Source organism: Alosa sapidissima, chromosome 7 (assembly GCF_018492685.1).
Source record: "Alosa sapidissima isolate fAloSap1 chromosome 7, fAloSap1.pri, whole genome shotgun sequence".
Classification (NCBI taxonomy): domain Eukaryota; kingdom Metazoa; phylum Chordata; class Actinopteri; order Clupeiformes; family Clupeidae; genus Alosa; species Alosa sapidissima.
Window position 1 is genome coordinate 31658507 of NC_055963.1, and position 25569 is coordinate 31684075.

Here is a 25569-nt window from a genome sequence, read left to right on the forward strand (position 1 = left end):
CCCATTGAGACTATTAAGGTTTTGCTTGTGACGTTTTAATCACGTGATTCTTTGTATACATCGCCTCCTGGTAGGCAAGGAACGCATTGAACCTTCGTTGCCTACCGTTGTCCCTCGGTCACTAATCAGTATTTTTTACGTGCCAACATGTCAGACATCGATGTTAATGATGACGGAACGTTAACCCATTTAACATTTGATAGCCTGTCACGGGAACGTTATTTGGCTAAAATTGCCTTAATTGGGGGTGTTGATCCGTACACCACACCAGTTGATGGTATGGTGGCTTTAACAGCGGCAGTCAGATACCCAAATGTGGAGTACCACGATGTGTATCATTATTTAGTGAACACGCCCTCCCCATACACAGGAGCAGACTTGAAAGCATACAAGTCCCTTGACGCGTTTAATTTCGTGATCAATGGATGGGTGAGAAATATACTCGTCCAAGAAACAGCTGATGACATATTCGCCACAACAGCATCGGTAAGTAGCCTACCTACCATTATGCTATTGTTTCACTTAACCGTCACTTGCTCAGTGGGTTTGCTGTTTTGTTCTTTTAGTAAGGACTGTGTAGGCTAACTTGTCTAGGCCTGATCCAACACACATAGATCTGTAGGCTAATCAGTTGTGTATCTCGGTAGGGAGAACCGGTATCATACAATTGTAACAACCTTAGGCTACAAATGTAACAGTAACGTTAGGCGTAGTAACGTGGTGTAGCTATGGAAACGTAATTAGTCTAGACACATCGATACAATCTTACAGCCATCCAAATAGAAGAATGGTCTAGAATAAATACGACCACAGATATTAAGCAAAAAAAGTGCAAAATCTAGCGTAGCCTAGGCCGAATTCTTTTTTTAAAACCGCATGTTTGCTTCGCAAACACTTCGCAAGTTCGCGAAATTTGTGCTTCGCGAAATTTGTGTTTGTGGACTTCAATCACATATATATATATCATTCATATCTTAAAGTCCCTCTGTTACAAGTTAACATGAGTGCCATTTGATATATTTAATCACAGCAAATGCGTAAATGAAAATAAAAACATTGTGCGGGTTAGTTGTAACACCCGTCTCTATGGCAAAAGTAAACATGTAGCTAGGCTATGACTCCTTTCTGGGCGAATTTCACAGCTCTTAAGTCTATCGTCTTTGTAAATCGAGTTTGAACCGAGAAAATAAGTGTTACGATTGTAGCCTACTGGTTCTCCCCTAGTGCAACCTGGGTGTTAGGCTACTGAGGCCTAGCCTACATGTAAATTGTTAAGCTCATAATAAGATCTTGTAGGCATAGGTCTATGTGTGTGTGATGTGATAAGGAATTTGGACAAATATTCTTTTATTTTGATATCAGATGACTGATAAGTTGCACATAGCCTAATTGATATATATCTCAACAGGTATTCCATTCACAGTATTTGAATAAGGAGCCTTTGAAAGCGTGGCTGGCAGCGAAAACGGATGGCACTATTATTACAGCCCACTGCACGTGTAAAGCTGGACTAAGCGAAGCATGCTCACATACTGCAGCTGTCGCTTTTGCCCTGTATGTTTATGCGAAGTCCAAGCAGGATGTCGGTGTCACTCAGTTGCCTTGTTCATGGTTGGGGAACTCATCTACAAAGGAAAGTCCGGCCCAGTATGCTACCCTGGCCGTTATTGATTTTACTCGCCCTGCAAAGAGGTTGACATCTGTCCTTCATGTGCAGCAAGGTCCAACCAGACAGGCACCATTTCAGAGAAACCCAATTTTAGCACCAAGTCAGATTGAGAAAGCAGAATTCTACAGAAGTCTACATTCATCCAACCCAACTGCTGCACTTCTCTCCATACTTCCTACATACTGTGAGGCATTCATACCCAAATCACACTCCATCCCAAAGCCACTCTCGTCACTATACAATGCAGAGAATCTGCAGAAAGACTACAATCAACTCCTGGAAGAGAGTAACAAGATTCTTTGTGGAGATCTGCTGAATATCACTGAAGAACAGGTAGCCTATTTTAATATTTTAATATTTAGCATTTTCCAGTTGTAACCGTTATTGTATGTACTTTAATGAAGACATACAGTGGGTCCCATTTAGCAGTGGCCACTTCATTCATGCTTTCTGTGATTCACGCAGCTGCGTGAAATGTATTACAACCTATAACGTACAACATATTGCAACTTAAAATGTATTACAACTTATAACATACAACTTACAACATACAACTTACAACATATTACTTGAGGTTGTTTGGGTCATTGCAGCTTCACTGGGGAAATATAAATAAGAGACGCGTGAAACCGGAAAATTCCAAGTGGTACCCACTGTATGAAAATGAAATCATGTATGTTTCAGGTAAACATCATCATAGACAGCACCAGAGATCAGTACAAGTCAAAGGTGTGGTTTGGCCAGAGGTGTGGGAGAGTCACAGCATCTGTCTGTAAAGCTGTTGTCAAGTCTGATGTGTATAACCCACCAAAATCACTGATCAAGTCCATCTGTTACCTTGGGAACACTAATTTTTCAACTAAAGAAACTAGGCAAGATGTCTTCAGTATATTGTGGAAACTTATTTATTAAGGTTACTTATGTACATTATGATTGGTTCACAGTTATACATAGCAAAGAACACATTATTAATTAAGAATGATTTAATTTGCTTTCCACAGGTGGGGAAAAGAGAATGAATCAGTTGCTCGGCAGGTCTACAGTCAGCTTTATGCTGGTAACCACGAAGACTTCACCGTCACAGAGACTGGGTTGCACATCAGCACGACTCACCCATTCATTGGTGCCAGTCCAGATGGTTTGATAGCATGTGGATGCCACGGAGAAGGTGTCCTGGAAATAAAGTGCCCTATTACAGCCAAGTGTAGCAGGCTTAGAGATCTTGTACAGAAGTCTGACTTCTGTTTGACAGAGACAGACGGGATAGTACACCTCAAGAGAGACCACACATACTACTATCAAGTACAGTGTCAGTTGATGGTGACACAACGGTCATATGCCGACTTCATTATTTGGACCCCACAAGAATTCTACACTGAAAGAATAATGCCTGATCTCCAATTGCACTCCACCATCATTGAGAAAGCTAAAATATTCTTCCAAAGCTGCATTCTTCCAGAGATTCTAGGCAAATGGTTCACTCGTGCTGCACCTACTGATACAAAACTCCCCAAAGCGTCAAGCTATACCAACAGAGTTTGGTGTTTCTGCCGTAAACCTCTATCCGACAATATGGTGATTTGTCAATATAAAAATTGTAAGATTGTGCAATTTCATGTGTCATGCTTGAGACTGAAGAATGCACCCAAAAGAAAATGGTTTTGTTCAGATTGCAAAGTTCTGCTGAACAAACAAAAAACAGAAATATAAAGGTGCACAAATAAACTATTTCATTTCAATATTCAAAGACCCGTATTTTATTGATCAAATGGAACTATAGATTTACACATATTAACTAAGGCACAAGATACATGAACAATTTTATCAAGCGAAGTAACATTATATACAGTGTCTGTCTGTAACAATGTGATTGGAATGATAGTTTCAAGGATGGTATATTTTTGTCTGGTCAAGCCAATTACTCTCTCAACATGTATTCGAACTTTTGATATGTTTCTTGATTTCTCAATGTCTTCAGATGATAGCTGTGTTTTTCCTTTTGTAAAAACGGGAATTACCAATTTGGCCCTGTCATGAACAATAAGTTCCGGCTTGCGAAAAAGTTCCGGATGACGTAATAATCACGTTCCGATCAGCTGTTAATTTCTAGGTGAATGTCTCTTAGAATCTTCGTGAAACACTGTCTAAACACGTATGAAAAAGGGAGAATTTAAGTCGTCAGTGCGAAATAGATAGCCTATATTTTACACTGTATAGGGGAGAAGATGGAATATGTATCTGGTGAAATACAATTAGCCCTGACTCTTTCGTTTTAAGGTTTTATTGAGCGCCACGCAGCACGTCAAACTTGTAGCCTATTTTACCGCGTCTGTGACCAATATAAGCTAGCCTAGGCCTACTTGGGGTTGTCTGAAGCTAACTATCTGAAGCTAGGCCTGCTTGAAAACACTGAAATAGCCTTGGCTACTGTCATGTTGGATATTGAGTTTCGTTATAAATGTATCTTTAGGCTACAAATCGGTTCGCTAAATATGCCAACCTGTTCGTAGGCTACTATAGGCACTGTTCATCTTCCTCGTCCACATTATTAGTCAAACTCTCAATACCCGTTATCACGTAAGCTACATTTCCAGTTGGCTACTCAGTTGGCTTCAGATAATCACAAAGTGCCTTTATGTCGCTTATGGGAAGGAAGACAGTAACAATGTTGTCCTACCTCATAACGAAGTTCGGCCTTCTGCATTTTATCTCAAAACACAGAGACTAAACGTCATCTTTGCAGTATACAAGTAATGGCAAATGTGGTGTTCAGCTGGTTACATTTGCGTCAGCAAAAAAGTTGGGGAAGCATTGATTTTGCAAGGTGCTAGTCTAGTTATTTCACACTGGAGTTGGACTACAGCAAAACTATCTTAGGAAGAAATCTGTGTTCATATAGTGTCGTAAATAAACTCAATCACTAAGGTATCAGACGCTTTAGTATTGTGATAAAGTGCAAGAAATGTTAACCTGGGTAGACTATTTCATTCAGGGCCAACACAGGTGTAGTAGTACAGTATGCAAGTGTCTCAACATCAACAATAGTAAATACACGTACTGTTTTTAAATTCATTAGTAGGCCCACATGCATATAGTTTACTAATCCCCAGACAGCATGTGTGTAACTTAAATCATAAGACATTTGTCATGGTGCACATGGCTTATGGTGGAGCAATGGGGAGACCACACCAAAAGTGAATTTGAACAAAAAGTAATTTATTACATACATTTGGTGGAAAAAGTTACAAAGTAAGAGGGAAACCAAGTATGTAGTGCAAGTCAGCATTTGTAGAAAAAAATGAGAGCCACTGCAACACTGTCCACTCTAATGTTTCTCATGTGTCAAAGGGAATGAATAATTGCCATTAGCAACTTACTGCCAATGCAATTACAACATATTTATAAAATACACATTTTAATAAACATAATAATAATTAGGCAAGAATTACTCAAATGTATGGTCTTTTTATTTCACAAAATAAAACCACAATTGATGTCTGGGCCAGGAGGTTCCTCTTTTTGCTGGCATTGGTGAGCAGGTTCAATGCATATCCTCTCCTCCAAGCTGGCTTGGTTGTGCAGGTGTTTCAGTCCAGTCCTCTTCTCAGGCAGCACCAGTCAACTAACCAACATCTAAGTTAAAACTGTTTCCCAAAACTATCATACTTACATAGTACTTTGTAAGTCTTGACCATGATAGTATCCAAAGTTCAGTAGTCTGGACTAAGGTGGTCATTACATATAGTAGCCTAACACGCGGACTGACACCTGCAAATAACAGACTTACAGTAATGATGTATGAAATCATCTCTCTCTCTTTTTTTTTTGTAATTCAGGGTCATCAAGTTAATTCATTGGTTCATATAGGCCGACCTTGTAAATTAACGACTGCTTTGAATTCACTTTTAAACATTAGTCATTTAAATGTGCTGGTGAAACTGTTGTATACTCTATTGTTATTTACCCTCTATTCACTTGTTTACACCGTCATCTCTGTGGTGCAGTGCAATAAGGCTGATGATAGCCTGCGATGTGCAGCACATGACAGTCAGCTGTCCAAGAGTTCGAATCTGGATTGAAATAGTTATTTTGACTACAATATTCTCACCATTGTTTACCTATAAGTCTATCTATTATGCAGATCATATTATCCCCCCACTCCATGACAATGTTAAAATCAAAGGCTACATATTCTCAACTGACTGATCAAAAGCGTGCACCTTGTATTATTATCTGCAGATGTGTGACTTTTACTTGTGTGCACGTGGCTGCAAATTGGCTTTCAAATAATATATTTTATGCCTAAGCCATTTTAAAATATGGATGTATGGTGGTTAGAAGTGTATAATATCAACCAGAAACTTAAATCCGTTTATAATTATCAATTTGTACACAAATCTGGAGTTAGTGCAGTCTTTCACATGAAAATCCCCTGAAATTTTTCTACTATGCTTCTACCACAGGTCGAGAGGTGTAGTTTGAACTAGCTAACTTTACGACTAGGGTTGCAAAGGGGCGGAAAATGTCCGGTACATTTCTGGAAACTTTCCATGGGAAGTTAAAGGAACCGTATGTAAGATTGTGGCCAAAACTGGTACTGCAATCACTTTAAAATTACTGTAGAGCGGTGTATCCCGTCCCCCTCCCCCCTGACTGGCAGAACTGGCAACCAGGATGCCGAAACACTACTGACTTCGTGATTAGTAGATAGGTGGAGGATGGCGCATCAGGCCAAAACACAACATGACAACATCAACATCAGTTGAGGGCTGCAACTTCACTTTTTAAATGACAATATCTTGGCTGGACTACTGTTGTCAGTGATATAAGCAGGGTTCTAAATTAACACCCACCAACCCACCAAATACGGGGTTCAAATTTATTTTGGCGGGTGTTAATAAAAACTTACTAGCCAGTTTGGCCTGTGATGCATGAGGCATTACATGCATGATGCATTAGGCTCTGTTCTTGGTCATATATCCCCCTGGCAGTACTTCCTACATTTCCCATGACCACTGTGCTACGTGATGACGTTTCATACGCCCATTGGCTGCGCGCAGTTTGCTGTGAAACCAGCGTGTGAGATGATGGAAACGAACGGAGCGTCTACCAGAAAACACAAGGAATTAGAAGTACGAACGGAGTCAGAGCAGGGAGCATAGACTGAAACAGGAGGGAGTTAGCCAGTAAAGTAAAGTAAAATGTACATAACGCATGTACATAACACGTCACGAAATATTAACGCAATTAACGCATTGTGTTTACCTATTTTCTTTGTGGGGGGCTGATGTCATGTAACGGAGGCCGCAAAACCTTGAAGCAGCAAGATGGTTTATTTAATTTATTGTCTATGGAGTTAGGTGAAGATGGAACGTGAGGAGGTTGTAGGCGAAAATGTTCAGTTTTAAAAAGTTGCCTGATTAGTGATCACCACCACCAGACGCATAACGCACTATGCGTAGGTCACCGAGAGACAGAGGAGAGACCAACATTTAGCCAATAAATAGTAGCTGTACGGCAAACTGTTTTTCACTCTTGTTAGAGAAGTATACAATGTCAACATGCACCAACAGCATGTTACATAAAGATGATACTTTTCGGGTCCTCTCTATGAAGATCCAACTTGAATGTAGGCCCTATGCTACTCCATTTAATTGAGAACGCATCTGAGCACGCACGTGAGAGAGAGAGAAAACGAGTGGCAGGTTCCAGCTAGCTTGTCATTGTTGATGATAATTGATATTTCCTTTTTATTAGGTTAAGATTAAACTAAATGCGGCAGTGGTTGGGACAGACTTATGGGGGCGAGAAGAGGAATGAAGCAGGGGATGAGGATATCGACAGAGAAATAGATAGATAGATATCCCAAACATGAAATGAAGTGTTTGCACTTTCTGTGTATATTTTGTGGTATGTATTCATGGCAACAATGTTAAACGTTTATAGATTAAACTGCTGGCTTCATTAGTCCATCATGCCTGTTTCATTCGTCCCGACCGTGGAATGCTTGAAGCGACAGTAGACAGTGAGGGTCATTCAAATCATTTGTAAATATAGGCTAGTTAGTTAATTTACTCGCATTTGGCAAGGCGAGTGCATGCCTATTTTAAACCCTGTAGCAAGTGACAGCGCGTCACTCCTTACGCCCTCCTATCAGTTCCTATGGCCACTTGGCCAGTGCGAATGCAAATGAAAAAATGGTTTTGGGGGAGAGTAGTTAGTAGAACTGATTTAGAAGTGGACTGTTCCTATAACTACATTCCTGTAAAGCAGCACCAATGTAGTGCAGTGTTCCTACCCAAACAGCAACTTCATATGGCTATTAAAAGTTTGTGCCATCAAAATGATTTTGGAAACGTTATTTTAAGGTAAATACAAATACTCTTTAGGGGGACTTTAAATGACACATGTATACACGTTAATTCAAGGCAGTCGTTAGGCTGTAAATGCTATTAGTGTCTCCCTATGTCGGTGTAATAGAAGAGTGTCAGAGAAGCACCTACACTTTCTATCTGTCAGGGACCTGAAATGTGCATGTGGACTCATGCACACACACACACAAACATTTATACCCAGTTGAGGATGCTGGGAGATCACTCTCCGCATCTTCTTTCTGTAGCCTGTAACTGCCTATACAGGTATTTCTTTTCGATGGCCATCCCTTCATGGTCCTTGCTTCATGGTCAAGGCTGTGATTACTCATTCTTCTCTCTCTCCTTCTAAAATAATGAAGATTAGATTAGATTCAACTTTATTGTCATTGTGTAGAGTACAAATACAGGGACAACGAAATGCAGTTTGCGTCTAACCAGAAGTGCAAAAAAGCAGAAAAGTGCAATGTGACACACAGTATAGACAGGTGGTGCAGTATAAGCAGTAGAAGACATATAGTGCAGTGTAGACAGTAGTATACAGTTAAGAAAGTGGTATGGTTTACAGTAATATAAATTAAATAGCAGTAGCCTTATAAGAGCAGGATAGATATGGATATGCAGTGTGAACAGTGTATGAATATCATGTACAGATATGTGCAGTGTAGTCGCAGTAACATTATAAGGCTAACAAAAACAATACAATATAGATATACAGTATGCAGTATATTAACAGTAATATTATAAAAACAGAATAAATTTGGATATTCAGTATGAACCGTAGACAGATATATAGACAGATATGTGCAGTATAGTAACAGTCAACATTATAAGTAAGTGTATGCACATTAAGAACAGTAAAGAGCTGTAGAATATAGATGTATAAGCTTAAGTGTAATTGCACTATGCATATTTTTACGTATAAATAGAATACTATGGATGGTATAGGGTAGTGTAATTGAAGATAAAAACATGTTAATAAATCATAGGGTTTAATTATACCACATATAATATTCTTATAATATATTCCACATCCACATAATCTTTATTTACACCATGCTCACTGGAGGACTGAAGGCATGAGCTCACTTGTAGCAAGTGTGTAATAAAAAACCTAAGATTAAACGTAAGGCATAGGCTACCAGCTTGCCAGCCAGCATTGATTATGGGCAGTCTGGATGGATGGATTGATAGACAAATACTTTATTCATCCTGAGGGAATTTTAACTAGGCTATTTCATTCAAAACCAAGACATATTTGCCCTTTCTTGTTTGTCAAAAAGTCTAACACGAACTAAGAAACTATATTTCTAATTCAAACAGTTTAGATTGTCCTAAAAACATTAAGCTATCTGCTAATGTCAACACGACTAGCAAACAACAAAAGTCACCAAATAACAAGCATTGCAAATGTTACGGTCATGCACACATTGTGGAATTGCTGATAGGCCTAATAACGCCGTAATAACCAGAATAATTTGCAATTGCAACAAATAAAATGACTTTATTACCTGAGCTGATCCACGAGCTTCTGGTGTGGTAGTTCTGCTGCTCCGCATCCAGATCCAGATGTAACGTTACGTTAGCAAGTTGAGTGAGTCGATCTTCCGTAGTAAAACAAAAAAATACGTTTAAAACCTACCAACCAAACCACTGTAAAGCCTATATGTAATGTCTATGAGAAAATGTTCAAATATAAAATCGGTGCCTGAACGGCAGAAGTATTACACTGAACGTAGGTTGGTAGGCCTATTCCTGTAACGCAAAGCGTGCCGTCAAGCAAGCCATCAACCCCTTGTTGCTGAAGGACTCCTTCGCACGTTTACCGCAGTAGGATTCGGTGGTCACAAAGCATAGACGTCACAAAGGGGTAAATGGATCGTCCAGCGACAGCAACAGTCATAGCAACGACGCCAACATTCTATGAGAAACATTTTAATGTGAGATCGGAACGTGATTATTACATCATCCGGAACTTTTTCGCAAGCCGGAACAAATTGTTCATGACAGCCCCATACAATGCAAATGTATCTTTCAGATCAAACCCTCGGTCTGCCAGAACTACATCTCCTGGATTCAATTTGGCAAGGTATCCTGAGTGTTCTGTGATGTATTTGTCACTTGCTCTACCACCATAACCTCTGGAAATGAATGAAATGGTCCCCTGTGGGGTGATGCTGATGAAATATTTAGCAGTGTTGTGGTGTTTGTAATTAGAGTAGGTTTGAGCCCTGGCCTGTAGACTAGATGCTCTCTTAACAAAAATTTCAAAACAGTCAATCACTGATGTACATTTTGGGAATGTGACACGGAAAGAAGTTGGTAGTGTTTTCCTCAATTCTTCGCGATCAGGCCACACAATCATGAGGGGAACTAGTTTGACATATAGTGCATTAATTACATTGTTGAATGTTCTTGATATGGTGGAAGTGCTGACGCCTAGAATGTAAGCCAAAAATTGTGTGTGTAGGTTAAATATGAGTCGCATCATGGTCATCAGGAGTTGTTGGAATGGGCTAAGAATATTTACATTTCCTAGATGACTGCCAATAAGTGTGAGCATAGTCAACAAACATTGGTAGTTTGGCAGACCAGTCAGCAATTTAACCTTGCCCTCATTGGCCCTGAATGTGTCCTCCTGTAGTGACAGTCTGGCAATATCCTCCTTGATTTTTAAATTCTCGGAACGAAGAGCTTGACACTCTCGATCCAGTTCATCCATGTATTCCATGTCAATGTCTGTTTGAGTAGACACACAGTTTGTGCTGGGATTTGGTGCAGGCTGTGTGTCTAGCTGTGTCTCTAACTCATCATCCAGCTCTGGCGCAGAGTCTGTGTCCTTGTCAGAGTCATATGTGGATAGTAGTAAAAGGGTTTGGGCAGCGGCTGTCCTCTCCCTACCTAGAATGACAATTATTACATTATATTTATTTATTTATGATAGATACTTATTATGATATATAGGCCTATATATTACTTATTTATTTAAATATTACATTATATTTATGTATTTAATTAACTATTTATATATGTATATGTATATGTTCTGCCTTCTAAAAATGCATCTTATTTGTAATTCTGATAGCCTTATTTTATTTACATTTCTTTACATATGCTTCCACCTTGCGGTCATTTTGGGTAACTGAATAGTAGTAGGACTAAGTACTATTCCTGTGTTTACTTCTTGGTTCAGTCTACCACCAGTTTATCACGGATGAACACGGTCTCAGAAAATCCCTTCTAATTACGTTTCAGCCTTGGACATTACTTGTCTGTAAGTAGACCGTTTGTGTTAGGGGAATATTTCTCATGAGATATCTTTGATTTTCGTACTTCTGTAACTTGGCTACGTATTTTGTGCATACTTTAGTTAGATAAATGATGCTAGCTCTCGTTGGTATTCCGAGTCACGTTAAGAATGAGTTAGGCTAGCGATCTCTGTGTTTTGAAGCTATGCTGTTTGCATGTGTAATATGTCGAATGTATCCTTATGTAGCCTACCTTTTTGGTATTCTGGTACAGTTTTACGTGTCTGTAGTTTTGAGTGAAAGTGAAGTATTGTTGAAAACTTAAGTAAACACAATAACAGTCAAGCATTGCCATTTCATTGAAACACTTCTGAAAAACAGTGTTAGCTAGCTGTCTTGTTCTGCCTGCTGGTAACGTAGTAGGAGGGCAGCATAATATATTCTCAACAGATAACTCATTCACTAAGCCATTCACCTTCACATTTGTTTTTCTTTGCTACCATTCTGCGTGCATAACCTTCCATCGCCTGCGCCCGTTTCCTCTTAACTGGTGATGACACATATTGGAATATGGAAGGCACATAATCTGGCGATAGTGGGTCATCACATTTCTCTGAAACAAAAGCAATAAAGATGTTATTTAAAAAAAAAAAGTTATGCTACTGATCACAAATTGAGTTGATCGTTGATCTACTCAGATCTAACAGATCTAAGATGGTTATCCTTAGGTTGGCAAGCGTGCATGATTTAGCAGATGCTTTTGTCTAAAGCACCTAGCAAATAAAAACATATAGAAGCTAGCCTAACTTAGAATAGCTAAAACATTAACAGTGAACAGTTTTAAAATGTTGGTAAGACTGCATTAACGAAATTACCAATAATAAACAATAATGGCAATGCAATATCAACGATTACAGCCTGATGAAAAATCAATAGATCCGAAGTCACAAACAGATAGGCTACACTTCCGATTAGATCTAGGCTATTTTCTGACAAGTACTGAACTTGCACTTGGAAATGTTTATGGAACTTTTCTGAACTGTGAATTACATTAAAACTCATGCCAAACCAATTTGCCTGTGCTTTCAAAAACATTTATACAAATCCGTCAGCTTCAGTCAGTAGGTTGAATTGAAGACCCAGATGCAGAAGTAAAGGTGATTTTTTTTACTTGTATATCTTGAGCATTACAGGTAACCACTGAATTTGTGAAACTAAAATAACAAAAACTAATATGTTCTAAGCTAGTACATAGTCAATACATATTAGATCACTTTAAAGACACAGATGCAAATTATGTAAATAAAGGTGAACAAAGTCCTTGAAATCAGAAGCTGCCACTGCTCAATGACTTCTGCCCCATCTGGTAGGATTTCAAAATGTTCCAGATCTGAAAACAGAAATATTGGTATATGTCACATCCTTGAACTTACTGTAAACTATGAACAAGTGCTCACAAATTAAGCTAAAAATATATATTTTTTATGTGGCAATCATAGACTGTGGAGGCAATATATGACAACAACGAAGTAAGATTTGCAGACTCACTCCCAATATTTATAATAAACAACAAACTCACAGAACACTTAGCTGAACACGCGTATTCAACTACTGCACATGCCCTGTTTATGCGGGCAATAAGCAAAAACAAATGTGGTGTATTTAAAGTAATGTAGAATAAATATTTCTTGTATTTTTGTGTTTTCAGTGAAACAGTGTAAGCTCATATCTACACCCTATTGAGGTAGTTATTAACAGTTAGGCCAAGGTCCAGTCAAACAGTAGCAATCTGTATCCAACCAAAACCTGCTGATTTGAAGGCATAATACAACTACTTTCCGTGTGTGACTTATCAGAAGATGCTAATGATAAATTATTTTGACAGTTATTGCACAGATGTGCCCTGGACTGCTCAAAATAAAAGGCCACTCTAAATGTCTGAAATGCATTCATGTTTGTTCAGTATATGGTAACGATGTCTGGAATATACAACCAGTAGGTTGCTCCAATTAAATGTATGAAAAATGTCAAAGTACCATGGAATCAGTGCTGAAGTCATGCTTCTGAGTGTCGACTGCACAGACGAGAATTGAAGTTGTCTGGATTACCTACAGGGAAACTTTGCATAGACAAGAAGTGTTCGTTCAAATTTGTGTTTAACAAATAAATGGCATCAATAAGAGTTTCAAACGTTGGAGCAACAAATTAAAATACTGGGCCGTTGGTCCTCGGTTGCCTACCGGTCTTACATCCGCTCCAATCTAGCGGATTTACGACTCGCTCAGCAAGCACTTATGTAGTTGGTAGCGGCCTTTCTCTGTGATCTTTTGGGGTGCAAGCGGTCATCGCTCTATCGCGATATCCGCTCCAGGCACTCCAGGACCACGGACAGCTACCTTGCCAAACACGCACTTCTCCCATACATTCTAGTCTAGCTGAAGCAATCATATAGAAGGGCGAACTAGTGAAATGATGTTTTATAAACAAAGTTCGGGTGGAGCCTTCGGGATGATTGACAGCAATTAACTCACCCACTGCCGCCGCAGGGTAGGCCTATTTAAGCCGACCTCCTTTTCCATACGTCACACGCTCCGACGTTCACGAAATCATCCCCCCTCCTCCTCCATTTCACCAATTGCCCTGTTACTCATCCTCCTTACACAGGGGGGTGCAAGCGGTCATCGCTCTATCGCGATATCCGCTCTAGGCACTCCAGGACCACGGACAGCTACCTTGCCAAACACGCACTTCTCCCATACATTCTAGTCTAGCTGAAGCAATCATATAGAAGGGCGAACTAGTGAAACCCCAATAATGTTCGAATGACTGAATAAAAAAACTAAGGAATGGTAAACTAGCTAGCCAAATTCGCACCTGGACTATCAGAGATCCATGCGCCGATGCGGCATCTGCTGAAGCAGTCCCAACGAGTTCCTGTGGGACAATCAGCCCACAGCGTGTCCCAACAGCACAGCGTTCCAGAAAATGAAGAATGTGATCACCAGATAGCCAAGGCCAGTTCTCGCCTAATTCGTGTGTGTGTGTGTGTGTGTATGCTTTTGTTAGTCTGTTTAGCTGTGACTGAAACTTTTTTCCAGGGAGAGACCCCAAAGTCCCTTCTTTTCTTTACCTCTTGTGAAGTCCCTTCCTTCTGCCGTCTCCCTCTTCATTGCAATTGACCCATTGTATAAATGCATAGTATAATGGTCGAAATGTTAGCTTAAATGAGTTTAGTCGTTCGGTTATTCTTTGACAAATAAATGATTCCATGCCATGCGAATTTGAACTTAAATTATGACATTAGGAGGAAGCAAAGAGGTTAGTGTGAGAAAAGTAAAGGCATGTGTGGCGTGAGGTCATGTGAGATCTGTCTTACAGTTAATGCATGATGCTTGAGATCCCTGCACTGATAGAACAGCTTGTGTCCCTGAGAACCAGGCAAAAGGCAGAGGAACGCATTCAGAGCACAGGAGTTTAATTATCGGATTTTGTTTTGTTTTGTTTTTCTTCAGAAGTATCAACACCCAAGGCCAGTTGTAAATGTATGTGGGTGGGTTAGACCATGAATTGAATCCTACACAAGCCACATCTAACCTTGCATGTAAATGAATTGTTAGTATTGGCATGTTCTTACAACATTAAATGCCCCATGATCAATTGGTGGGCACATTAACGGATCCTAACTTTATGCAATGGGCTGCTGACAGCCTAGAAATCTAGACGCGCCCCTAGCGGCAGCAAATTACATTTACATACAATTACATTTGCTGCCAGGGCTAGTCTAACGTCAGCAGCCGTCTCCGTTGGCTTGTGAGCTCCAGAAATCGAAACTCAATCAGGCCAATGAAATTGTGTATAGAGTCGTTAGGTGGGCTTAACATAATGATTGATGGCAGAGTTGCAACGGTTTGGCTTGAATTCCCTGCTACTTGAAAACAAATAAGATGAATGTTGCTGTTGGCGAACAGTGTGACACGAGTTAAGCTTTTATTAAGTTGGCAAAAGTTTGAACTATAGCCAACTAGCTCCACTGGTGGGAAACGCATGGGACTTATAGCGCTGCCGCTGTCCTATTGCGTGCAGAGGGAATTTGAAAGACAACTGATTATCCCGCCCCTCGGACTGAGCACTGCGAACGGTGAGTGCCCAGACCCTACATTTTAATGTGGGTCTGGCTCGTCAGGCTACTGCTGACTAGTTAGGCCTATAGAATTTATTCTAGTTAACAATTGTGGCATTTTTTTTCCATTGTGGGCCACATAGGCCCACCCCAGCATTCGGTAAGCATGTGCGGTTTAATTGCACATTTCTTTACACTAGCTAGCTTTCTTACCTTTGTTGTCTTTTATCTTACATTACCAATTACATTGTAGGCTAGTTGTCCATTCCTTTACACACATGAAAAAAGAAATACAAAATTGTAAAATAAATTAAAACATATTCTATTTAATTCTATGTTTGTCTGGAAATTCCATCACTGTTCTGATGATGTGAAAGTGAGTTTGTTTCGTACTTACTGCACCCCTATGTATGCAGCCCCATTATGGGTCAGCTACAAAAAGGAGAGCCTGCGCAAACTTCAGGTACCATAAAATGACTGCCTAAGGTTACTGCTGAAAAAGAAGTAGCAGTGCAAGTAAGCTCTTTTGTGATTTAGGGCTAAGCACTTTAAAGACTCTCTTGAGGAACATAATGTTTAAGTTTATGTCCCGACTTGATGAGTCTCAAAACTGTATTATAATGATGCTCACAAGCCCCAGGTGCAGCACGGTCAGATATCAATCATATCTGTGGAAACATTGGAATGGGTGCCTGTTAAGACTCTCATGAATCTGTTTGAATCTCTCATGAGTATGTTTGTATGTGTTTATGTATCTATTTCTTTTTTATGTTGTATGTCTTGCTGTTGGGTCTAGAGCCTGTAATAAAGTTTATATATTCTATTCTATTTAACAAACAATATAGGCCTATTCTATTAGCCTAGAAATCTAGACGCACCCTAGCGGCAGCCAATTTAATTTGCAGCCAGGGTACTACATTGGACCCACAATGGCCGCCTGCACTACTCCACTTGCACACTTGTACACTTTACAACTTGTTGTTGTTGTCCTGAAAACACAACACTTCTGCTGCTCTTACATAACTTGCACCACTATGCCACTTTCTTTCTTACTTAGGTCAAACAGAACTACCCAAGCCTTTTATTGGCCTGACTTTGCACTAGTATTTTATTGACTGTCTATGCACAATTTCAACCAAATTTTGCTGCTCTTATTTTTTTCATTATTATATGTGCCCTCTTATTTACTTATTTACTTACTTTTTTGTTTACTTGAATGTTATGTTTGTCTGTGGACTTAAATTGGTAAAATATGTCTTGTCTTCACCGTGGGATAGTGAGAAACGTAATTTCGATCTCTTTCTATGTCTGGAACATGTGAAGAAATTGACAATAAAGCTGACTTTGACTTTTTTGACTTTGATTCTATTCAGTCTATTGAAGAACCAAAACAAGCGTTCTTGGTTCTTCTCATGTGTTTGCAAAAAAAAGTTACATTCGTGTTGTTGACCACACTGATAGTCCAAATGCCCACCCAAAGTAACACATCAACAACACATATCTACCAACTGCAGGGTAATGTGTCACTGTACACACCTATGACCTCCAATCCTGTTTGCGTTTGCGTACGCTAGCAGTCGACCTGCTTGGTATATTGTTTACCTAATACAATAGACTATTGTGTGAATAAAGAGTCATGCCTAAAGTAAGCTACCTAAAACCCAGCTACAAGAAACTGGTCTCTAACCTGACTGAGGTCTTTTGTCTCTTTCTCCCTTTTGTCTCTCTCTCCCTCGGTCTTAAGAAGATTACTGAGCGCTCAACAACTCAACTCTCAGCAAGGCTCAAGCGCTTTAAGTAGCCTGCTGCTGCCGCTTCCGCGCCGCGGCCGCGTAACTTGTAGACCTATACTATCACGGGGTTGAGTACACTCTACAGCCTACGTGTATGGTAATAGGCGTGGCAAATGGGGGGAGGAGGAACCCATCTTGTTGTACACTATATAATTTACCGGTTACATATGAGCTATTGGATACGGGCTTTGGTGAAGTAGGCGTTGGAGTTACGTTTGTTTTCAACTCGTTTTGGGGCCAGCATTCAGAAAGATCTAAGTATGGCAGAACACTGCACGAATGACCGACAACAAACATTCAACAAGCCTAAGGTGGGTCAAAGCGTTAACACTGAGAAATAAGGTAGCCTACGTTTCGGATTAGAGCATATGGCAATGATTGCACATGCAAAAGCGTTTTTTTTTTACTTTATTAATTTGTATTACTTATATAGTATGAGTTAAGACTCTGCACTGTAGGGTAATCTTACGTTTTTATTTATTTAGCTACAATAGCCTGTCATACTTCAGACTAAAACACGTTATTTTGTGGGGATTCCCAGAGAGCGCACGCTTATTCTGCGGTTTCCGTTTGTGTAAAACACTGACAGTATGCCTACGCCGAAGCAGCAATGGGCTCCGCGCAAATTCCGCGCACAACTGTCACATAACGCCAACACAATGCCATGGTATTTAGTTGGCGTTATGGACGTGACAGTTTTGCGTGGAATTGCCCCAATGCCATTCAGGCTTTCAAGTTTTAAGTATCGATACAATACAATTATAGCCTAATAGCCCATAGCCTAATGTACACCCATTACTCATATCAATAGAAGTCAGTGTTACTGTCAGAGGGAAGGGACTGATATGGTAGGGTGGGTCAGAGAAGAAACTGTGGCTCATGGTGTAATGCTGATTCACAGCATCAGAAATGGCCTTTGGAGTCCAGCTTGAACGTGCACGCATACACACACACACACACACCCACACATAGACACACGCACTCTCTCTCACACACACACACACACACACACACACACACAGAGAGTAGAGTCATGCGCTGATATGTATCAATGAAGCTGATTGAAGGCGACAGCCTGTCAGTTGGGCAGCTCACTGAGGTAGAGAAAGTGTGGCCTTTTCTGTCATCAATGGGAATCTAAGGTCTGTCTTGTCCTGCCACTGTGATACAAGATGCAGATATAAAATAATAAGAATCATGAGGCTCACTCACTAATGAGTTATATACTTGGCGAACGCTTTTATCCAAAGTCACTCACAGTTATTACAAGGGCCATTCTCCCCAGAGGAACTCGTTGTCTGCATTCTGCTGAATTCAAGTTCTAGATGCAAATTTGGGTGGGTCAGTGGTTAGGGCTTTGGTTAGGACTTCGGTCTTGTAACCGAAGGGTTGACGGTTCGATACCCGACCAGTAGGAAAAATGTGGGCTGGAGAAGTGGTTGAACACTGCTCTCTCATGCCCACATCCACGTGCCCTTGAGCAAGACACCTAACCCCTCCTCGAGCACCACTGTAGCAGGCAGCTCACTGCTCCAGGTCAGTGTGTGCTTCACCTCACTGTGTGTTCACTGTGTACTGTTTGTGTTTCACTAATTCACGGATTGGGATAAATGCAGAGACCAAATTTCCCTCACGGGATCAAAAGAGTTATACTTTCACCTTTAAGGTGACTCTGAAAGATCCATCAGTCAATAGAAAAAGCACTGAAAGGTTCTACCGTAACTGTCTGATGAGTTGCATCAAGGTGGTAAAGTGATGGGTTTCTCCATGAGGAACGTCATTGGAACACAACTGCACTAAGCCTTTAACTTCTAAAGTTTTTCCTTCTAAAGAGCTTATGAAAAATCACTTGTCGGAAATAGTTGTTTGGGTAATGGTGAGCTGTTGCAGACAAACCATGAATTGAATAATGCATGGTTCTTCCATTAACTCTCCATTAGTGTTGACCGAAAGAGCACTCCAGAGACAAGTGCATGAATAAACATGTCAGGCTGCTTACAAAGATGTGTTGTGGAAGGACAAAAGGTTTGACACAGAGAAGCTCTTAACTTTGTGTCCTCTATGTACACAAAGTAGAAATGTAGGCCCATTCTCAGATGGTGACCACATGTAGGCCTACTTATTTTCTCAGTGGTAACGGAATTAGACTCTTCCGTTGTCAGGACGAATTAAGAGCTTCAGGAGTGTCCACCAGCCTTATAGTCCTCTGTCAATTGACATCTGAACTCAAACTGATGCAATCTCATTAATGCAATGTGTCTTATGTGTGTACTGTGTACCCTGATATTGTCACACCAGAAAGACCTTACATGTTTTACTCAAATGAAAATGGCCCCTACTAGGATAATAAAGTACCTATCCTAAAGTTTTCTATAACAAATGTGGGACTAGCGGCCTAGAGTCACACAGTATAATTATTCGCTCAGATCAGTCCAGATAAAGGTGTTCTCCCATTGGTTACTCTTCAGGCTCTGCAGTGGACTGCCCTCATAGTGATAGATAGATAGATAGATAGATAGATAGATACTTTATTGATCCCCAGGGAAAAAATCTCTGTGTGCTCTCATTGATTGTTAATGGTATGCCTTTATGGCCAGGGGAAGTCATACAACAGTCAATTATTACACAAGTTATAAAAATCTCTCTATACCAAAGGGCACATTTTTTTTGCTGTATTGCGTCTCCCACTCACTTCCCTTATGTGTGCACACACCTATAAGTTGCATAACGTGAAAATACAGGATGCTTTATTTAAGCATGCACCTTCAACTTTGTGAATCAGCTCAGTTCAGTTACCGGTAAGTATATATACTCTTTAATCCCGTGAGGGAAATTTGGTCTCTGCATTTATCCCAATCCGTGAATTAGTGAAACATACTCAGCACACAGTGAACACACAGTGAGGTGAAGCACACACTAATTCCAGCGCAGTGAGCTGCCTACTACAACAGCGGTGCTCGGGGAGCAGTGAGGGGTTAGGTGCCTTGCTCAAGGGCACTTCAGCCGTTCCTACTGGTCGGGGTTCAAACCGGCAACCCTCCGGTTACAAGTCCGAAGCGCTAACCAGTAGGCCACTGTTGGCCCTAAAAAGTTGGTAGAGCAGAAACTTCTCTCATCTCATCTTCCTTTCATGTCTCAGCATGGGTGCGGTTTCTCCTTTCTCTCTGCCTGTTGAGCACTTGCTGTCCTTGTTCTTCGACTGTGAGCTGAAAGCACTCCTTTCCTCCATATTCTCCTCTCTGTTGCAGCATTGTCCCGAGAAGGTTCACGTCAATCCCTCAGAGACTGCGTGCTACCTGAGAAGCAGCAGATGCCAGTGACTGCAAGAACTCTACAGTGATTTAGATGTAGAGGTTAGCACAGGCAGCAAGTCAAGAGAGTGAATGAGTTAAGATTGCGATTCCTAGAGTTGTTATCCTTCCTAGAGTGATTTCCAGAACTGCCCTTTTGAGAGCTGTTCAAGTCTAGACAGGAATTGGAGTGGAATTGGCAGTGATTACATGCATATTTGCTGTGTGTGCTGTGTGTGTGCACACTAATGGACATTGGCTCTGTGGCGGCAATGGTAATGGGGAGATGGGGGGGAGCAGATGGATGACTGTGCTGGCGCCTGAGTTCCCGTTCCCTGGTGAAGGCAAACATCCTCCTCCTTCTCTCCTCTGATTACACCTCTGCCCGAGGGCCCTGTTTGTCAGAGGCAGTGTTTCCAGTGGGATTGTTGTTGTTGTTGTTGTTGTTGCATGTGCTGGTGTGCTTTGTGTGAACAAGAACATGCGACCCCGAGGGTGTCTTTCTCCAGAGGCTCTGACAGCTGCTGCCCCCCTATTTGCAGGGCTTCCGGCGTCACTATTGTCAGAGGCTGTGTGGCCTTCACCCACCATAATTAGAGGCACAACCCTCCCTGGTCCTTGACCTGCTGCTGGAGGATAGGAATGCAAAGGTGATGGGTTTAGCTGGATAGAGCCGTGTAGCACAACAATCTTGATATGCCAGAGTGAGGAGAAAGAATGGAAGGAGTGTGTGTGAATCGTAGTGTGAAGGAGTGCGTGTGAATCCTGCTCTTATAGAATCAAGGAGGAGGAGGAGAAGTCAGCTAGTGTGAACCCTGCCCTTACAGAGTCAAGGAGGAGGAGAATCAGGATGAGATTGCAGGTGCACCAAAGAATGCAACAATTCTAAGAAACTATTCCAAAGTTCTATTTAATATATACATACACATACATACTGTACATACAAACACACATCCTCTCTGTTCAGTTGCAGAGAATGTGAAGCAATTACAGAGTTTCAGTGAGGCAAAACAAACTTCTTGAAGCCCTTTGAGCGTATAGGTCAAAACCCTGGGTGCATGTGGTTGGACAAGAAGCCATTAGTTCCAGCATTCTCTGGCCCGAGATGAGGAGAGAAGCAATGCAGTAATGCAGTGGACACAGATGGTTTAGGGTATCAGCTGCTAGTGTTACTCAGCACTGTCATCAAACACGTACCCACCCATGAATGCGTGCGCACACACACACACACACACACACACACACACACACACACTCACACAGACACACATACGCATATGTGAGTGTGTGTATTTCAAGATAGCTACTGTTCAAACTTCAACTGATGGCACCCCGTGACCTATTAGGAGTATGGCCATAGAGTTTATAACGTGACCTGTTAGGAGTATGGCCATAGAGTTTATAACGTGACCTGTTAGGAGTATGGCCATAGAGTTTATAACGTGACCTGTTAGGAGTATGGCCATAGAGTTTATAACGTGACCTGTTAGGAGTATGGCCATAGAGTTTATAACGTGACCTGTTAGGAGTATGGCCATAGAGTTTATAACGTGACCTGTTAGGAGTATGGCCATAGAGTTTATAACGTGACCTGTTAGGAGTATGGCCATAGAGTTTATAACGTGACCTGTTAGGAGTATGGCCATAGAGTTTATAACGTGACCTGTTAGGAGTATGACCATAGAGTTTATAACGTGACCTGTTAGGAGTATGGCCATAGAGTTTATAACGTGACTTGTCTGCACTCTAGCCACACTCTAGTATGTGATCTCCCTGTGTGTAATAAAATGTAATAAGCCTATTTGACATTTAATGCATGTGTTTTTTTTCAGGTGGAACTCCATGTACACTTGGATGGCGCCATCCGTTTAGAGACCATTCTGGATGTGGCCAAGTGAGTACTCAGTCAGTGGACATGACCTGTGACCCCTCACACCTCGACCTCTACATCCCTCAGGACTCTCGCACTTTCCTCTGCCATTAACACAACCATCAGGAAAAGCACCATGGGCAACTAGCATGTTATTTGAGTAAAGTTTAAATGGTCTTCAGTGTCAGAAAATGGCAGGATATCCTGTAAGAACATCCTGAATATGATTGAGTGTATTCTCCATTTAAATTAGCATGTGACACCACTGTGTGTGTGTGTGTTTTTCCACAGTCAACGGGGCATCTCGTTACCGGTGGATACGGTTCAAGCCCTGAAAGCCCTCTGCACCGTGTCCAGGCCGGCCACCCTGACAGAATTCCTCGGCAAGTTCGATGAATACATGCACGTCATCGCGTAAGTACACACACACACACACACACACACACACACACACACACACACACACACTCAACAACATTCAGTATGCTGTACACATCCCATCACATGCATCAGACTCAAACAGTCTGTGTGCTCCCCTTCCTGGCTCACACACAGTCCTACACACACACACACACACACACACACACACACACACACACACACACACACACACACACTTTGATAGAACAACGGAGCAAGTGAAGTGGAGAAGAATGTGCAGCCTCAGCTGCACCACGTGGCCAGTTGCATAATCTCCATCCCTAGGGGGCAGGTGTCTGTATTCAGCTCATGCCTGGGGGAAACGGCAGCCTTCTGCTCAGGTGTCACTGCGGCAACGGCTTTAGAGGGCATTTTGGTCAGATGACCCCCTTTATTCGCGTTAGCCTACTACACATTACAGGGGACATGACCACTTAGCCGGTCTGTTAGTCTGTCCTCGTTCAGCTTTTGGTCTCTTTTGTACCACCATGTGTAACTGGAGTATTTTAGATGCTCCTGTTGCGTGATATCTGACAAGCCACCCTGGGGTAGTGGGACACTTAGTTATCAGTTCATTTTCGCGGGGCATAGCCCCACGTCACACCTACACCATAACTAAAAAGCACAACTCATGTGGGGAAATTCAGGGAAACAACATTAACCCTGCTACACATGCAAAGACACAGACTTCTCTATACTGAAAGCTTAGAAGGGGCGTGGGTCATATGATCAGCATGGAAGCTGCTGGGCTGTGCGCTAGAAACCACTCCGCTTTTGCTTCCTCTTCGGGCGTTCTATCAGTCGGCAGCACTTCACTGGAAGCTTTGTTTCTTTGAATTCATGTAAAGGTCATTTTAATCTGAGGCCTCTTTATTAGCATGGCTGTTTAGAAAGTGTCCCACAAAGCAGGCATTTAGTAGCCTAGAAATGTACACGCACCCAAGCGTGTAAACCTAAATGTAATTTGCTGCCAGGGTAGTCTAGCAACTCTCCGTTGGCTTGCGAGCTGGAAATATTAAACTTCGATCAGGCCAATCACATCATGTATAGAGTCGTTAGGCGGGCTTAACATAATGATGGAAGAGTTGCGACGGTTCGACGTGAATTCCCTGCTACTTGAAAACAAAGAAGATGGATGCTGCTGCTGGCGAACAGTGTGACACAAGTTAAGCTTTGTTTAAGTTGGCAAAAGTTTGAACAAGCCAACTAGATCCGCCGTTGGGAAAACGCATGGGACTCATGAGTTGCAGCGCTATCCTATTGCGTGCAGAGGGAATTTGAAAGACAACCGTTTATCCCGCCCCTCTGACTGAGCACTGCGAATGGTGAGTCCCCAGACCCTACATCTTGATGTGGGTCTGGCTCGTCAGGCTAGGTATTTAGAAGAGTACTACATATTACAGTATACAGTATACCCTCTCTTCTCTCCTCTTTTTCTCATGTCCAGAGTGGACAGCAACATCTCTGGTCAGACCAAGTAGATTAAGGTGCCCTTTCAGTCCGCTTTCAAGGAAATTATTTCATAATTAGCCCACAGTTAGCCCGGCGCCATGCAAAGGATTGCTTGATGACGTGGTCAGACAGGGGTCAGTGTGTAGTGTTACTCTGTGCCACTCTGAGAGAGTGAAAACACCACCATAACTGGACCTCTGGCCAACTGACACACACTGTACCCGTTCGCTCACCCAGTCAGATCAGCTTGCACGCACACACACACGCACGCTCACACACGCACCCGCACACACACACATTTTAACTACTTTATTTATGTCCACAATTCATAATAAATGTACATAAGGACACACACACACACACACACACACACACACACACACACACACACACACACACACACACACACACACACACACACACACACACACATCCTGACAGAAAGCCAAGCACACACTCCTGTGATAGCAGAAGCTCCATGTCTCCTCTGTCATCCTCCCCATTGCAGTTGAGCCTCATTTCTCAGCGACCCTGCCCAATCAAATGCCAGCCCTGCTGCCTGTCTCAAGGGTGTCAGCAGTAATGTCGTAAACATTCCTCCACCCTAAGTTAGTCTCCGGGCGGATTTCTTAATGTTACCATAAAGCTACTGTGCTTTATAAGCTACCCACATTACATGCTAAACAACTGCCATATTAAGGCAATTTTCTTTATTACACAATATATTTAATTGGGTGTACAGTAGCTTGTTGTTGTGATGAATGTGGGCAGATGAGTCTCTATAGTAAAGCACTTATTGACACAGACACAAATGGCGCAAACCTCATCCCAGAATGACATACTTGTTTTTCTGCGGAGAATGTTGTTGGTCTAAAGAGGAATGTGTGATGTCATGTGTGTGTGTGTCCACAGAGGGGACCGCAAGGCCATTAAGCGGATTGCCTATGAGTTTGTGGAGACCAAAGCCAAAGAGGGCGTGGCCTACGTGGAGGTGAGATACAGCCCTCACTTACTGGCCAACAGTGGAGTGGAGCCCATCCCCTGGAAACAGACAGAGTAAGGACCCTTTGCCCTGTGTGTGTGTGTGTGTGTGTGTGTGTTTGTTTGTGTGTGTGTGTGTGTTTGTGTGTGTGTGTGTGTTTCTGATATTGATATCTAATAAATGGTACATACTATGAAATGAACTGTATCTGATAGAATGTGTTGATCTACATGTGTGAGTTGTGTGCGTTGTGTGCTGGTCTGTACGTGTGTATATTTCTGCTTATGAGAGTGAGTGAGAAAGACAGAACAGAGCAGTTTTGTTCTTGCCTTCTTGACTCAGGCACCGGTAAAC

The 25569-nt window shown here is 41.6% G+C and overlaps 2 protein-coding genes and 1 long non-coding RNA gene across 4 annotated transcripts in view; 2 read left to right on the forward strand and 1 right to left on the reverse strand.

Annotated features, from left to right (window-relative positions):
* ada (adenosine deaminase) overlaps window positions 1-25569 on the forward strand; it is a 32981-nt gene that overhangs the window by 244 nt on the left and 7168 nt on the right. The window contains exons 1-4 of one of the 2 annotated variants that reach the window (XM_042099562.1): window positions 17328-17512; window positions 22324-22385; window positions 22653-22775; window positions 25146-25289. In XM_042099562.1, the coding sequence (XP_041955496.1) occupies window positions 17462-17512; window positions 22324-22385; window positions 22653-22775; window positions 25146-25289 (380 nt within the window). In that variant the 5' untranslated portion in view covers window positions 17328-17461. Of the gene's footprint in view, window positions 1-17327; window positions 17513-22323; window positions 22386-22652; window positions 22776-25145; window positions 25290-25569 lie in introns of those variants that run through there. The other variant, XM_042099563.1, reaches the window with a different exon arrangement.
* Window positions 66-2581, forward strand: LOC121714280. Its single transcript, XM_042099561.1, has 3 exons — window positions 66-486; window positions 1409-2002; window positions 2354-2581. The coding sequence occupies exons 1-3, from the start codon at window positions 148-150 to the stop codon at window positions 2579-2581; spliced, it is 1161 nt and encodes a 386-aa protein (XP_041955495.1). The 5' UTR covers window positions 66-147.
* On the reverse strand, window positions 2561-11897 carry LOC121714285. Its single transcript, XR_006033073.1, has 2 exons — window positions 11764-11897; window positions 2561-2842 (listed from the first exon to the last, which is right to left on the reverse strand). It is a non-coding gene; the product is annotated as an uncharacterized LOC121714285 (long non-coding RNA).

Coding starts and splice junctions, on each gene's coding strand:
- LOC121714280 (XM_042099561.1), top strand. CDS start 148: ATGTCAGACATCGATGTTAATGATGACGGAACGTTAACCCATTTAACA. Junction 487..1,408: donor TATTCGCCACAACAGCATCG/GTAAGTAGCCTA, acceptor ATATCTCAACAG/GTATTCCATTCACAGTATTT. Junction 2,003..2,353: donor TGAATATCACTGAAGAACAG/GTAGCCTATTTT, acceptor TGTATGTTTCAG/GTAAACATCATCATAGACAG.